Genomic DNA, 17,534 nt, shown 5'->3' on the forward strand with positions numbered 1-17,534 from the left:
CACACTCAAAAATGGTTACCAACATTTTAGTTGCTGCAATAACCGGTTTTGACCGTTTGACCAATGACTGGTTACGATTAGTAATCGATATTCCTAAAACCAGTCAGTCGATATTTGCACCTTTACAAGATAATTAATTAAATTATTTCTCATAACAAATTCAACAATATGTTAAAATTACAAAAAATTCAATAACATGTCATACGAATGAAAGATATTACAATGTGTACTCATTATACAATTACACAAGTGACAACAAAATGCTCCAAAACCCCAAAAGTCCCATAAAAACTAGATTTGATCCAACATGAATTGACACAACACCACTAGGTACTATAGTTGAAGGGTTATTGTTCTTGGAGCCACCGCTCTCTACGTCGGGTACACCACTAAGAGGTGCTTCCGCTAGAGCTGGAGCTGGAGCTGGAGCTGGAGCTGATTGGTTTCTCTCCACTATCACATCTAGTTTCATTCCAGAATAGCAGTACAACTTATTACCACAAAGGAAATATCTTTCTCCCGGACTCGTAAGAGGAATGGATGTGTTACCGTTACTATAACATTTTATAACGTTTGTTGTGTTGCATGTTCGAAAACTCTCTTGGCCTACCTCGCAAAGACTGTCTGTAGACGCATACTGGAATACTGAATACAAAAAGAAAAAAAATGTTTATTAATAACATTTTAACAACTAAACTTTATAAATACAGAAAGAAATAGTTACCCAAAACATCACCGACGATGAACTTCTTCCCTTGCTCCCATGTATCGAGATTCGTGCTAATGTCCCAACCAGAGTTGTCCCCGACTATATACGTGTTAGCATCCGATGTTATCGCAAACCCAAAGGCTACAAGACCAAGAACCACGAAGGCAAGTTGCTTTGTCATGTTAATGTTTCAATATGACCTTTTAAGATTCTTGTGGTGCATATATAGTTAAGGTTGGTTGCTTTGTATTTATAAAAATTTAGATGACCAAACCAACCACCATGTAACTAATGATTAAAAAGTTATTATTATTGTTACTATTTTTATCATTTTGATTAATTTAAGATCCAACGGTGGAGGGGTATACGATTCTCTCGTTCTTTAATAATGAAGTTGTACGGTGCAACTGGCTAAAGCGTCAGTCAACTAATTATACGTGGGTTGATGAAGAAGAAAGTGAAGTTGAGGTTTGGTGGCTAGAAGCAAGAAAATGTTGTGCATGGCAGTTCAACATCCTTTTTTTAAGTATTATTATTATTATAAGGTGTTGGAAATTTTTGAATAAATAATATTTATTAGTATTTGTTACTAATAAAGAAATTATTAATGTGTCCAAAGAGTAAAGATGAATGCGATATAGATACTGTAGTTGAGTGAACATTGGTTAGAAGAGAAATGAGTTTGTCTCATATTAATAGAACGCTTGAGAGCTGCCTTACTATTTTTATGTGGTTCGACCTGGTCATGTAACAAGTGTCGCTGTGTGGCGGCACCATGTGTGTGAGTGTGACAAGTGTCGTAAAATAGGTTAGTAACCAGCCACGTGTCCTCCTCTGATGATGAGCAACTACGTGCCTGCCATGTGTCAAACTTGAAAGTGTACGTGTATTGTAAGGATCTCAGCCTAAGTGGGTATATTATGAGACTCCCAACATGTATGGGTGAATTATGAGACTCCCATCTTGTATCCGTATACTTGACATATTTGTATTAATGAAAGATGTCATCTGAATATTAAACGGATTTACTACAAAGATTATAAAACACTACATAAAAGTTAAGTATGTGAAACTCGTTTTAAAGTGATATATGTCCTTACAATATGTTAAGTCAGAGAGTTAGACAAAGATAACAATATTTTAACTTTTATGTAGTGTTTAGGGTTTAGGGCTGAAATCAAAACAAACAATGTAAATCTATACTTCATAGTTAATACAAATACAAGTTATTGAAATGAAACTCACAAGTAATTTTTTTATTTTTTAATTGTTATCAAAGTTGCATATGTATCTGATAAGGGGGACGGGGCACCACGTGATGGATCACCCATCACGCGTGGTGACCATCTCCACACCGCCGCCGCCCCCTTGTCACGCAGAAAAGAGGTGATTTGCGTGATGGCCATCACGCTTGGTGTTTTCCAAGGAATTGTACCGTTGGGATGTAGCCGTTGGGAGGAGGGGGGGGGGGTGAATAAAAAAAAACCAATATAAAACCAAAACAAAAACATAAACCAAATCCAAATTAAAACCAAATCCAACTCAAAAACACTCTCAAACTTCCCCTTCATTCACAAAAAAAAAATATGGAATTTCCGAAACACTCGATGCCCTTAGACACTGATAGCTCTTCGTCTTCGGACGATGACATTCTCGAATGGTTCCCGTTGCTATATAAAGAACTTGAAGGCCCGAGCCGTCCAAAGAAAAAAGTGGTGGTGTGTGATCGTATATATGCCCACGGCGTGCTAATGAACGACTATTTTGTGAAGGAGCCGAAATACAATGACGAGACGTTTAGGGAACGCTTTCGTTTGCCGAAATCTTTATTCTTAAAGATTGTAGCCGACGTCGAAGCAAACGAAGAATGGTTTCAAGAATCTTACGACGCGAGAAGCAAACGAAGTTTTACGGCGTTTCAAAAATGCACATCCGTTATTCGTCAACTAGCGACAGGTAACCCACCCGACCAATTCAATGAATACTTATAAATGTCTGAGAGAACTTCACGTGAATGTCTACAATTCTTTTGTAACGCGATTATAAAATTATATGCCAAAGAGTTTCTACAAAAACCAACAAGACACGAATTTACACGTCTTTACGCCGCACACGAGGCTAGATGGCATTTTCCAAGGATGCTCGGTAGCATCGATTGTACACATATCGAATGGAGGAATTTTCCACGGGATTTGCGAGGGGCGTATGTTAGGGGTGATATCAAACAACCGACCATCTCACTAGAAGCGGTTGTGTCAAATGATTTATGGATTGGGCATTCTTATTTTGGTGTTCCCGGCTCAAACAACGACATCACTGTTTTGTACACATCACCGTTGTTTCAGAGCGTAACAGATGGCACCGCACCTTTCTGTCCGTATGTTGTCAACGGGAGATATTACAGACGTGGCTACTATCTCGTCGATGGTATCTACCCGCACTGGTATGTTTTTGTGCAAGCCTTTTCGTTTCCTGTCGAGACCAATGAAAAGGCGTTCAAGAAGTTGCAAGAATCGACAAGAAAAGATGTCGAGAGAGCTTTCGGTGTTTTAAAGGGTAGATGGTGCATACTTAGTCGACCGGTTTGTGCAATGAAAAAAGTCACGATCTCTAGCTACGTGTATGCATGCATCATATTACACAATATGTTAATAAAATAAGATGGAAATGCAATTTCTCCAGATTGGGTACCAGATCCTCCGACTCAAGTTCCCGTTCCCGATGATGTCCAATTAGACTTGCGGGATGAAGATATTCACTATCGGTTGAGATGAGATCTAGTTGAGCTTATAGATTCTTTAGGGTTGGAATTCCCGGATTCAGACGATGAGTAGACGTTTATTGTAACTTTTATTTTTTTAATTCTAATTTTTAAGTTGAATTATGTTCTAGTAACTATTGTTTTTATTTTTAAGTTCTTTTAAATATTGTTTTAATTTTTTAAGTTACAAAAAAAAATAAAAAATAAACAATTCCATCACACATCATCACACCACATCACCACCCCTAGTAAAAAACCATCACATGTGATGGATTTTGGGTGATGCCACCACATCCACCACCCCTCCCCCTACGTACGGGAATCAAGTTGTAAAAGAAAACAAGTAATCGATCGTGCGAATGACATGTTTAAAAGTCAAAGAAAAACCGTAACAAGTTGAGGGGTGTCGTTTGCAATTTACGGAATTTGAGGCAACGTACACGTACAACATATCCACGTGCTCCCAATTGGAACCACTTCATAAATAGAAACAGAAACATATGCATCGGTTTTTCACTTCACCTCTAAGTATCTAACAACATTTGTTTCCAAAGGACACATCTAACAACATAGTTTGAACTTAACATTTTTTTATTTTTCACAATTATATAATAAAATAAAATTACATTTATAACAACAAAAGATTACAACTACAAGTTGGATATTACAAGATTACAATGTAATTACGTGTAAGAGTTAATTGTTTGGTTGGTCCGGTGGTCGGTGGTCCCAACGATTTGCACATATTATACTATTGGATCTCAAATTTTAATACTTCAATAATTATATGTTTGATCATAATAGTTGTAAACTATTACTAAGGTGGTCTATAGTTATGAATTCTGTAACTATAGTAGGTCTTAGTGACTAGCGTCGTTAATTTTGACAGTCAAGTCCGTGTAAAATGACCAAACTACCCACAATAATAATTATAATAACAACCACCCCATCCAACATCCACCACCGTCGAACTAACAACCACCACCACTAATACCACCCACCCCCACACCACCGTAGAAGACCCTAGACTAAACCCTCCATTTTCATATAAAGAACCACTACACGCTACCCCCTCCAGTCAAAACCACCATGTAACATTCGTCATTTTCGATCTTTTTTGTATTTGTATCAAAACCCGACCCGATTTGTAAACCAAATCTTTCACTAATATAAAATGTTGGATTTTTATGTTTCATAATCATCTCTTACCTTTTGGATTTGTTACTAGATTGTATTATTTAAACCTTTTAAAAAAAAAAAAACACATGCAAGTATTGATATAAAACAAGGAAAACAAGTTTGACTCCTTCCCTATATAAACAACCCCATCCACTTCATTATTCTTTGCTCATTCATCTTCTTTCTCTCCCAAATAAAGTTCATATCTCTAACCTCTAAGGTTCTTAATAATCAAACAATAACCTTCTTTAATTCTTGTTTGTTACTTATTAATTCATATCTTGTGGCACAACATATATATAATATGCACCCCTTGTTTCCTTCGGCTTTCATCTTCTTCGGGAGGTGATATGCTACAAGGCAAGGCTACATGGAGAACTCTTTGTAGTTCTTGTTTATACTATTTTCCTTTAATGTTTTCCTAGTCTTGTTCATATTGTAAGTAGTTTAGCTTTTAATTCATGTTTAAAGAGTTTCATGGTATTGGTTATGAAGTCACTAGTCTCGGTTTCATCCCAAGATTAGACCCGAATCAAGACCGAACCAAGACCGAACTCTTGTTTACTAGCTTTTGTTTTAAATAGTTTTGTTTACTAGTTTTGTTTAAAATAGTTTAATAAACATGTTTATGAAAGATTTGAACCTTGTAACTTCTAAAACCATTTTGATAGTTCTATGGTATTTGGGTATGTGGCAACCATCCTCGGTATCATTCCGAGTCAAGGACCGAACCAAAACCGAACTAAACCGAGTTCACTTGCCTAAGACACACAAGTGTGTTTTTGGCCATCGAAACTCATCTTTTCTTCAAGAATGTATTTTAAACTAATTTTAAGTATTTTATCAACTTACTTGGTGTGTCGGTATCCAACTTGATCTTATAACAAGCTTGGACCGGTGATACCAAATACACACTTATCGGACGTTAAGGTTCTTCATAATAGAACTATATACTTGGTTAAGTCTTTCGATTTTATTGAGTTATCTCAAAACATTTTGGAAAGTTAACTTTGAGTTTAGTTAATTATCTAGACCCAAGTTAACAAATCCGAACACTCGATTAAAACCTTGTTTGGTGTTCATATACCCAAAGGGTCTTGCATTAGTGCATTATAACTTACATAAGTTACTTAACATAGGTTGAGTAATAATTATGAATGAAATACCAAGACCCGGTTTCGAGTAAACTTACTTTTTATAACATGTCTTTAATTTCCCAAGTATTTACATTTTTAAACCATAAACTTCATTTATTTACTTTACTTGTCATATTTTATTTTAAACCCTTCCAAGACTACCTACTAACTTAAGACCCGTTTAATCTAGGTCTTGCTTGTTAAACCCGATCTCCGATTATTCACGAATCAATCTTTCAAGTTACTTAGTTAACGTGAGTACATTTCATCCCCCGTTTTCACTTTTATCTTTTGGGTAACATGCATACTTATTCAAACAAAAATGATTTATATTATACTCAATTCTCAAACCACAAACTTTAGGGTATATGATGCTAAAATAATTGCTCTATTGTGTGTTATATGTCTCATATGCTTTACGTGCGCGAGTGTTTATTTTATGTTGTTGTTGAGCCTCATTAAGTATGATCATACGCTCCCCTAACTACTTAGCCTTGTGCTAGTAGAATAGGGCCTCATTATCCAAGTATGTAAAGGATCCTCATTTACATATGTTTTATATACCATGATTGATGCTTTTATTTATAGTCTCATATACGTTTGTGGATTTCACTCATATTATATATACTTAAAACTATGAAATTGCTCACCAACATACGTGTTGACAAATGTTATTTTATGCATGTTACAGGTTTGATTATTACTTGAGTTGGAGTTTGAAGACGTCATTCTATTTTGATACCGCTAGGTTATTAGAAGAATGAACAATATCTATTTCTTATGTTTTGATGTTATTTGTATGAACAATATGTGTTACTTTGGTGATTGAATGAAATTAATGAGTTGATTAAATATTGTCACTTTAATAGTGTCTTGTGTATTTGTCCAATCACGTTGCACCCCGGCATGTTCCGCCGCCTTTGGTCGGAGTGTGACACACCAGCCCCTACTCTCCAGTCTCCAGTCACAACCATCACCCAACCGCTACAACACCGCTAGTCGCCACTTAACATTCATAACCCCTAAATCGACTCTACAGATCAATATCACTTCGATTTTATCAATTGCAATTTAAAATTCAATCATTAATTAGCAATCTAAGTTTTCTCAATTTAAAACATCAATCATCAGTTTTCTAGAGTCTTTACCTCAAAAATTCACTTCGAAAATTGACCTTAAACTCTACAATGTCGATTTAGGGTTAGCTGATTGCCGAAACCACCATTACTACCGCTGCTACAACTAATTCTTCGGCGAATCAACTATTTGTGTTCAGTTAAAATACTCTGAACGAACTTCGTATTAATTACTTGTTTCTAGTTATTATTATTATTGAGGTTAGTTTGGTCATTTTACATGGACTTAATTGAAAATTTTAACGTCATTAGCCGGTAAGGACCACCATAGTTACAAAATTCATATGTCTCGACCATTTTAGTAATTAGTTTGCAACTATTAGGATTAAATGTGTAATTATTAACCGTTCAGGGCCAACGACTTAATATATGAAAAGCACATGAACCAATCAAGCAATTAACTATATGTGAAAAGAATAAAAATGACATTAAGGGGTAAAAATGGTATCCCATGTAATTGCAGATTTTTTTTCCAAGTTTTCATAGGCTTTTTATGTAAATTGTGAAATTTTAATATAAGTTGCTTAGCTATCATATTAGTTGCGAAGTTACTGTTATATATTACGTGATTATTTAACTTTATGTGTAATTATGGCTTAGACGCCATCTCCCACGCGCCTTGTGTCGCATTATGTCTTCCGACTACATGCCGTTTATTTTCATCAGTAAGTTATATTAAGAGTTCTGATTTCCTAGACACATGGCACAAGAACAAATTTGCAATACAAAGCTACATTAAAAAAAGTTGATGCAAATGTATAGAAGAGACAATAAATTCCTATAGTTGTGGAACAGATTTTGGCAATATATGCTAAATAAACTTATAAATTAAGGCTGTTTCTGAACGCCCCTCAACCCAACTTGCTTGCGGTTGGCGCCACAAAAACTCTACTTTTAGCATCTTACCAAAACGAGCTTTACACTTCAGTCACCATCTTTTTTATATGTTTTTATTTATAGTAAGAATATTGTGGAAGAAGTTCGTAATGTAACATTGAAATCCCTATAAATAGAAGTTGCAAACTCACTACTCATTCACATTCTAACATGGAAAGCGACGAAGATCATGATGAGACCAAGCCGTATCCAATGGGTGAAACACCGCAAGAAACTGGGTCCTCCCATGTTCCTAAATGTTATGAAATCCCATCATCAGATAAACCTAGTTTGACCCCTGAAACTGCAGATGTTGTGGTTGTTGACTTTGCTGGATTCAACGACCCTGCTCAACACCCTATGATTGTCAAGAACATTGGAAATGCGTGTCGTGAGAAAGGGTTCTTTCAAGTGAGTTTTTATTTTTTGTAACGTTTTCAATATTAATGCTGGTTCTTAACACATATTACTTTCTTGATTTAATCGGTCCATTTAATGTGAGAAATAGATTATTAACCATGGGATACCACAGAAGGTGCTCGATGAAGCACTCGAAACTGCATTTCGGTTTTTCAACTTGCCAATGTCGGAGAAGGCACAATTCATGTCGAAAGATGTTCACAAGCCAGTTCGTTACGGGACAAGTATAAAAGATGGAGTGGACAAAATTCAGTTTTGGAGGGTTTTTCTTAAGCATTATGCTCATCCTCTTAATGAATGGATTCAACAATGGCCTAATAACCCACCAGATTATAGGTAATATCACAATCATGTTTAGGACCTAGTTACTTGTACATGTCATTTAATGAAACATTTTATAAATATCCTACAAAGGTCCTATATTTTTATAATCTTTTTATTGTTTGGAAACAGACCCCACTTGAATCCATACATCAACATATCTATTTTTGTCATTGTTTAATAATATTTTTTAATATAATTTCAATTTTTAAAACAAACCCCACTTGATCATCACACCTGAAACTATGTTTCATTGGTGTCTAATGTGATCTTTTCACAGGAAGTACGGAACTAGTTGGAGATTTAAAAAAAGAAAAAAAAGTATTAATTATATAAGACAAAAGACTCGAAACCATCTACTAGAGCTATTTTTGGACATGAAGCATTTGAAAAATAACAAAATTAAGAATCTAAATTATTAGAAAAGGTTATGCTATACAAGATCATTGGTGTTATCATTTCTATTACTCTAGATTCTTCTAAGGGTTTCTTCTGTTTGACGTCGTTGGTTCGATCCCACTTATTGGGTTTTAAGCGTGGGTGAAATTATGCTAAACTCATGAGGTAAGTATTGTGATACTTTGTTTTTAAGGCATGCGTATGCAAAAAGGTATTTTGTTGTACATCAAATGAATAACAATAACACATCATTTTTCGCCTAACTATTCCATCCTGAACAGGATTTAAAACTACGTATATTTTCACATACATCGGAACTTGTAGCGCACGTGATGAAATATCATAACTAGTTATACATATGGTTTATACTTGGCGGGTATGACGTACTTTCTAAGTTATAAAAAAGATTGCACGTTATACGTCCTGTTATGACGTTGCCAAGTTAATCCTTTTATCGTTCTTATATTATTTTTATGCATTATATATTTGCTAACTTGTGATGTAGAGAAAAGATGGGGAATTATGCTTTAAAAGCAAGGCTTTTGGCCATTCAAATTATGGGAGCGATTACTGAAAGTTTAGGAATCGGCCCAAAATATATTGAAAAAAAGATGGAAGACGGGATGCAAGTGATGGCGGTTAATTGCTACCCGACGTGCCCAGAACCAGCTATGACTCTAGGGCTACCACCTCACTCGGACTATAGTTGCATAACCATAGTTCTTTATAGCTCAAGTGGCCTTGAGATCATGAACCCGTCTAGTGGTACTTGGCAACTGGTTCCCGAGCAACACGGGGCACTCCAAATCCATGTTGGTGACCATGTAGAAGTGCTAAGCAATGGACTATATAAAAGCATGCTACATAGAGTTACAGTCAACAATGAGATAACTAGGATTTCTATTGCAAGCCTCCATAGCTTGGGGATGCATGAGAATATGACAACTGCTGAAGAGCTTGTTACTGATGAGAATCCGAAAAACTATAAAGAAAGTAGTTTTAAGGATTTTCTTGATTTTCTCACTAAAAACGACATCGGTGAAGGAAAGAGCTTCATTGGATCGCTCACGATCAATTAGAAGTTCAATAGGAATATAATTTAATGAATAATCAGGTTTGCAATAAATCATTAAGATAATGATATGTTTGCTTCAGTTGTACTTGTACTTTGTTTTCAGTTCTAGTAAAAGTGTTTGATTATTACCAAATATGTTTCAATAATATTAATCCATCTGAGTAAATAGTTATCTGGATAATTTAATTAAAATTTAAAAATGAAATTGGCTATTTTAGGAGGACCACAAAGAACATGTCATGAACTTAAGGATATTTTATGATATTCTTGTAAAATTAAATGGTCAAAATGATATGTGAGGAAGATGGAGCTAGGATTCTTATTAAAAAAATAAAAATTCGAACACTCCAGGTTCTGTTATTAGCCATTTGGTCTGTACCCATGCTATATATATATATATAACTACAATTTTGGGAGTTGTCTGCCTACTAGAGTTGTTCAACTTGCTTTACATGTTGTACTTCCACGTGTATTTTAACTTTCCAGCTGTCTTTCTCTACTTCAAAAAATAGCTCATAAGTCATAAACACGACACACCGCCGGACCAGACTGAGTAGACCAAAGCATGGGTCTCTCTCTCTCTCTATCTTAATTAATTCCTCTCAGACGGTGGCGATGGTGATTCCCTAATTTCTGCATTGATCTACGCTAAGGTTACTTATAAGTTCGATGTTAATCTCGAAGAATTATTGATTCTGGGCCAAAAATAACTTAAGTCCTAAGCCCTAACTGTAAACCGGGACATGATTTTTCCCTTGGTTTCTTTATACACCATTTTCTTGAATTTGCTGGCCTATGGTCAGTTGTTAAACATATATTGTTTTTTCTTACCCTAAATGTGTTTTATTCTGTGTTAATAGATCAGCAGCTCATAATAATTTCTTACATGTTGGTGTTTTTGTTGTGTAGGTTTCTTTTTAATGAAAACAAAGGTAAAAGGTTCCCACAGCTTCGTACATGGATCACTTTTTGGTGTTTTTGCTATAGATGTTTAAAATTCATGTTATTGCCATTTAATTTGTATGCTTATTTTATTCATTTTATTTTTTATTTTTTGTATGGAGATTCCTTTCCTTATTTCTACAGGAACCAGCTTGCCATTGCAAATATGGCTCACTTCTTAATAATTTACAAGATTGACTCCTTGTTGTCACTATTATGGGTCACATTGATCATGGAAAAGTCAGCTTTTAACAAAACAGTTCATTTGTTTTTGTTACGACAACTGCTATTGGTTGTGATGTATTAAAGTAACGACCGTTGATCTCGGTAAGTATTCTTTTTCTTGACAAGTAATATATTTGTCTTCGTTTGCTCAATTCTGTTTTGAGTAATGGACAATTAGGATGAGATTGTATTTGACTAGCGGATAGCTATGATGTTTTTTGTCTTTAGGATACAGTTTATTATGTTTGATGCAATGTTTTAAAAACCGGTATTTTATGTGTATTGGATTGAGCTAAAAAATGGTACAACCGGTTGTACCGGGTTATACCGGGAGGTTCAACCGGTTGAATACTTTACCTTATAATTTCCTATAAATGTAACTTCAATCCAAAAATAACCCAAAACTAAATGATTCGTATAATAAAAAATAATCCAAAAGTTAATCCATATTAGAAAAATAATGCAAAAGCAATCAATTTTTAAAAAATAGTCATAAAGTTTACAAGTTTGAATGTTAATTGTTGGGTTAAAAGTATTTTTGAAAAAATATGGGCCGCAAATATAAAAAATTTCTCGGGCTTAAAACCGGTTTGCCGGTAAAAACCGGTATTTTAGACAAAAACCGCCGGTACGATGTTCTTGCAAACCGGTCATAAATACCGGACTTAAAATACCGGCCTATGGTGCGAAATCCGGTTTAACCGGTTCAACCGGCCGGTTTGAACCGGTTTTTAAAACACTGGTTTGATGACATTATGTTTTGTGCTTTTGGTAATTGATTTGGGTTTTCGTATGTGATTGTAGCAGGTCGTTTGTTGCTATTGTTTCACGATTACTGGAGCCAAGTTGTTAAAGGTACGTCGTCGTCGTCATCTGTAGTTTGTTTTATAAATCACATGTGTTGTTATAGTGCGGTCTTTTAATTAGTGTAAGGTAACTTTACTTTTGCATTGATAATTGATTTACAAGAACGTTCTAATTCTTAAACGCCATCTCCGTCATTCTCGATGTTAATACACGACAGCATATGCGAGCATCTAATGCTTCTGTTATCGGTCGTATGTCTGTCGTTCGTCATTTTGTTGTTGTCTTGCCTTTTTATATTGACAATGGGGATTGTCTCAAAGTTTGTGTTGATACATGTAAGCTATGTCATCACTTTACAGTTAGTTAGTTACAGTCATATAGCATATACCATTGGTTTGATTGAAAACTTAACATGCCCTACTCAAATATGTTGTGGAGGACATTTTGGTCAAATATGCTATTATGAACGTTATGTGACAAATATGTCCTTTTTCTGCAATTCGACTGATATTTTACCCCTACCGGGTCAACTTTATCAATCTGGCTCTTCTTAAACTGCAGCTTGAATCACATGCCCTTGATGTAATACTTAAATCCATGTACCTAACCTATCTAATAAACGACCGATATAGGAGAAAAGAAGCAAAACATGCAATGAAGAACATGGGGACAAGCTTTTTTGGGAATATCACAATCAAAGATATCAAGCAAAAAGGGAACAATTTGGCGAGACAAGACCATATTGATTGTGAAAAGTCCTTGCTCCTATGTATAGGGTATTAGTATGTAGTAGTTAAATGTTATGGTAACTTGGGTATTAGCATGTAGAAGTAAAATATATGTTTTGGATATTATCTAGCATGAATCAGCAATGCAGAATACATTAGCAACACTGATATGGTCTAAATATGCTTGCACCGCAACATTCACTTGACAACCCAAGTACGCCGCAAAGCGGCGGATGAGCCAACCAGTTGTCACTATTAATGGGTCCAACTCACCATTAGGCTGTTGTTATCTGGATATTTTTTGGACCCATATTATCTTGTTACTAGCCAGTAGCCACAGTGATCTTTCATGGACGTTTTTAACAATATGCACGAGTCATGGCGATGCTAACCCGCAATTGAACTACGGTTGTTCACAAGTCGAACCTGAGTCAAGCCAGTGTGGGTTCAAGCTCAAGCTTGAAATTAGAAGAGGCAACTCTGCTTGGCTCGAGCTTGAAGTTATTTGAGCCTAAGATCGAGCCAATGAGCCGAGCCATGACCTGAGTCGAGCTCGAGCTTGAAGGTAAAATGAGCCTAAGTTCGAGCCAACGAGCCGAGCCATGACCTGAGCCGAGCCGAGCTGAGGTTGAGCTCGGGCTTGAAGTTAAACGAGCCTATGATCAAGCCAACGAGCCGAGCCATGACTCGAGCCAAACTTGGGTCGAGCTCGGCTCGGTTACAAAAATGAGACACCTCGGCTCAAGTCGTTTCAAATCAAGTTTTTTAGCAAGTGTTATTTGTAACACCCCGACCAAAGGCGGATTATACATCGGGGCGCCACATATTGTTTCATTACTCGTGACACTATTGGTGTCAATATTTATTAATACACATTTTATCGCGCACGCGCAGCGGGGAAAATAAAGAACATAAATCAAACATAAATCAATATATTATAAATTATAACATTCAAACATCATTAACTTGTCCTGATACATTTTAATTCTAGGTCCAAAAGTAAAAACGTCCTACGTGTCCACAAGCTCCAAAACAGCTACTGCAAACCTGAACATGTGTTAAAATAAACGTCAAACACTTGCGTGTTGGTGAGAAATCAAGTTTAATACAATACATAGATAACAATAAATCTGCGCGCAACATGTGTATGTCTGGTTTTCAACAAGGGTGTAATCTGATCGGGACCAACTCTAAGAGACAAGACTGCCAGTGCTCACAATTGAGCTCACAAACAAGACTAACTGTGCATGTGTAAACAAAAGAGAAAATCATAAACGAATGTTCTCCCGTGTTCATCTAATGGTACCATGAAAACTGCGGAATAGACCGTCCATACGGTTAATGATCCACACATACAAATAAACAGCCAAGTCTACGTCCTCAACACATGGGATACTGCGCGACTAAAGTTCATAAACAGTTTAAGACTCAAGTTTTGTATGAACACATGAACATCCCAAAGCATTTAAAATAAAAAGGGATTAGATACGAGATAACTCACTTGATAAACGATGCGGTGAAAGATATGCAAGAATCAACTCTTAAACAAGCAAAGTTAACCTATAATTAAGATTATTGTTTTAACGATCTGTTTTAAGTCTTGATAATAAGTTAGCATAATTAATAAGTAAATTATTATATAATATATATATATTACCGGAAAAGCAGGGCAGAACAGGGAGGAAGACGGAGGCAGAGAGGAAGACGGCAGAGAGAGCAAGGAGCAAGAGAACAGGAGAGATTAAGTGTTTGTGTGTGATGTGTTATGAAAATATTATTATTATATATAGGAAAACCCTAGGAGACACAAACCCTAGAAAAAGGGGAAAAGATCTCAAAAAGTAAAAGAAAAGATATCAACGGTAAAAAGTTCTGAAAAGTAAAGATATCAAAAGATATGGCAGCTGCAGGGGGCAAGATAAAGCTGACAGGGAACAGTAAAAAGCATGGGCGGATCAGATAAAGGTACTGGTCAAGCATGGCAAAAGCAGATCTCAAAAGATTATGTCAGTCACTTTTTCTACCAACCAATGGGGGTTGGTACGCATGCTGCGCCGAAAGTAACTATTCAGACATTAGATAGGTTAGGTCAACAGCACAGAAGATAAGACAACACAAAAGCATACAGGCTGGAATAAACAGAAGATACAAGGGTTAAGCGCGAGAAGGCTGAGTGCGCGAGCGCGAAGGCTGGCACAACAATCCTTAGCGTGCTACGGGAAGAATCACAATTCCTTAGCGCGCTGCGTGAAGAACAAGAATTCTAAGCGCATCGCGGGAAGAACATACATTCTTAGCGCATTGCGGGAAGAACATACATTCTTAGCGCGCTGCGAGAAGAGTTCTCTTCACGCATCGCAGGAACAAGATGTCTTCACGCAGGCTTCCATGTAAGGAGTCTGGCGCGTGGAGCTGCAGACATCCTTAGGCGGGAAGAACCAAAGGACAAGCAAAGAGGAGGGAAACAAGGCTTAAGGGCGGGACGGCGACAAGAGGGAAAAGAAGGCGGAATGAGAGAAGGAAGAGGGAGGGGACGGCGGAAAGAAAGAGAGAGAAAGAGGCGGGAAGGAAATATATATTTTTATTATTAAAAGTAAAATATAAGTATAAATAAATATTAAATCATAAAAGAAAGAGATCGGGTCAGAGAAACGGGTACCTGGGTCGGGTCGGATCAGGGCAGATGTCACAGTCTCCCCTACTTTAAGAAATTTCGTCCCGAAATTTATCTCGAAGTAGGTTGCGCAGAGAACAGGTGCGGGTACTTGATCTTCATTTGATCTTCCCTTTCCCATGTAAACTCGGCTCCGCGCTTGGACTCCCAGCGAACTTTCACGATAGGGATGCGACTGCGCTTGGTTTGCTTAACCTCGCGATCCATAATCTCAACAGGCTTCTCAACGAAATGCATAGATTCATCAACTTGAACTTCATCAAGTGGAATGTGAAGGTTCTCGTCAGCTAAACACTTCTTGAGATTGGATACATGGAACGTTGGATGCACATTACTGAGCGCGGGCGGCAGGTCAAGTCTGTAGGCAACTTTTCCCACACGCGCGAGAATCTTAAATGGACCAACATAACGAGGAGCAAGCTTACCTTTCTTCCCAAAGCGGACAACACCTTTCCAAGGCGACACTTTGAGGAGAACAAGATCACCAACTTGAAATTCGAGAGGCTTTCGCCTACGATCTGCGTAACTCTTCTGTCGGCTTCTGGCAGTCAGCAGATGATCACGGATCTTGGCGATTTTATCGGTTGTCTCTTGAACAAGTTCGGGTCCTGTGATTTGAGTTTCACCCACTTCGCTCCAACAAATCGGGGAGCGGCACTTACGACCGTAAAGTGCTTCAAATGGGGCCATACCGATACAGGAATGATAGCTGTTATTATAAGAGAACTCGATCAAAGGCAGGTGCGAATCCCAATTACCTCCAAAATCAAGAACACAAGATCGGAGCATATCCTCAAGAGTTTGAATAGTTCGCTCAGACTGACCGTCAGTCTGAGGATGATATGCCGTACTCATGTCCAAGCGAGTTCCTAGCGCAGATTGGAGAGATTTCCAAAAGCGAGATATAAAACGGCCATCGCGATCGGATATGATGCTCAAAGGAGTACCATGGCGGCAGACAATTTCCTTGACATAAAGCTGCGCGAGTTGCTCAACACGGTAGTTTTCACGAATGGGCAGAAAGTGAGCAGACTTAGTCAAACGATCCACTATTACCCAAATGCTATCATGTTTGCTTGCTGTCAAAGGTAACTTGGTAATAAAGTCCATCGCTACACATTCCCATTTCCACGTAGGAATTTCTGGTTGTTCGAGCAAACCAGATGGGCGTTGGTGTTCAGCTTTAACTTTAGAACAAGTCAGGCACTTAGCTTCGAACACAGCAATATCCTTTTTCATACCGGGCCACCAATAAGTTATGCGCAAATCCTTGTACATCTTATCAGCGCCAGGATGAATAGAATACCGAGATTTGTGCGCTTCACTCAGGATATCAGCGCGAAGATTCTCATCACAAGGGATCCAGATGCGACTGAGATAGCAGAGAATTCCACTCAGATTAGGGACAAAGAGTGCTTCCGCGCCACACGCTAACTCGGCGCGAAGGTTACCATTACTGATGGATGCGCGCTGCGCGTCACGAATACGCGATTCAAGGTTGCTTTGAATCGGCGCGAAGTGAAGCTGGGTGCGCGGCAAGATACAGTTAAGTTGGCAGGGTTTTCGGCTGAGCGCATCGGCTACCACATTAGCCTTACCAGGATGATACCGGATCTCACAATCGTAATCGCTGATGAGTTCGTTCCATCGGCGTTGCCTCATGTTAAGTTCCTTTTGATCAAAGATATGCTGAAGGCTTTTATGGTCAGTGTAAAGGATACACTTAGTACCATAAAGGTAGTGTCTCCAGATCTTCAAGGCAAAAACAACTGCACCAAGCTCGAGGTCGTGAGTTGTATAATTCTTTTCATGAACCTTGAGTTGCCTTGATGCGTAAGCGATAACCTTGCCTCGTTGCATAAGAACACAACCGAGACCTTGGTTGGATGCATCGCAATACACGACAAAATCATCATTACCCTCAGGTAGCGCAAGAACAGGAGCTTTACACAACAAACGCTTGAGCGTCAGAAAGGCTTCTTCTTGCTTCGAGCCCCAAATATACGGTTTACCTTTGTGCGTCAGAGCTGTTAAAGGCAAAGCGATCTTCGAGAAGTTCGAAATAAAGCGCCGGTAATAACCAGCTAAGCCTAGAAAGGAACGGATCTCAGAAGGAGAGGATGGCGTAATCCAGTTCTTGATTGCT

General features: G+C 37.5%; 2 protein-coding genes across 2 annotated transcripts; one reads left to right on the forward strand and one right to left on the reverse strand.

Moving 5' to 3' along the window:
* Positions 1–239: 239 nt before the first annotated feature.
* LOC143626270 (mavicyanin-like) lies at positions 240–931 on the reverse strand. Its single transcript, XM_077096414.1, has 2 exons — positions 725–931; positions 240–645 (listed from the first exon to the last, which is right to left on the reverse strand). The coding sequence occupies exons 1-2, from the start codon at positions 888–890 to the stop codon at positions 242–244; spliced, it is 570 nt and encodes a 189-aa protein (XP_076952529.1). The 5' UTR covers positions 891–931; the 3' UTR covers positions 240–241.
* Positions 932–8,308: 7,377 nt separating this feature from the next.
* On the forward strand, positions 8,309–10,016 carry LOC143626279 (flavanone 3-dioxygenase 3-like). Its single transcript, XM_077096422.1, has 2 exons — positions 8,309–8,553; positions 9,443–10,016. The coding sequence occupies exons 1-2, from the start codon at positions 8,381–8,383 to the stop codon at positions 10,014–10,016; spliced, it is 747 nt and encodes a 248-aa protein (XP_076952537.1). The 5' UTR covers positions 8,309–8,380.
* Positions 10,017–17,534: the final 7,518 nt, after the last annotated feature.

This window comes from Bidens hawaiensis, unplaced genomic scaffold (assembly GCF_021521415.1).
Source record: "Bidens hawaiensis isolate Kalapana, Puna unplaced genomic scaffold, B.hawaiensis_p1.1 tig00000458_1, whole genome shotgun sequence".
Classification (NCBI taxonomy): Eukaryota; Viridiplantae; Streptophyta; class Magnoliopsida; order Asterales; family Asteraceae; genus Bidens; species Bidens hawaiensis.

Bases quoted from the DNA above. Each gene is read 5' to 3' on its own strand.
- LOC143626270 (XM_077096414.1), bottom strand. From the start codon at position 890: ATGACAAAGCAACTTGCCTTCGTGGTTCTTGGTCTTGTAGCCTTTGGG. The intron at 646-724 runs GTAACTATTTCT...TTTTGTATTCAG, and splicing joins CATCGTCGGTGATGTTTTGG to TATTCCAGTATGCGTCTACA.
- LOC143626279 (XM_077096422.1), top strand. From the start codon at position 8,381: ATGTCGGAGAAGGCACAATTCATGTCGAAAGATGTTCACAAGCCAGTT. The intron at 8,554-9,442 runs GTAATATCACAA...CTTGTGATGTAG, and splicing joins AATAACCCACCAGATTATAG to AGAAAAGATGGGGAATTATG.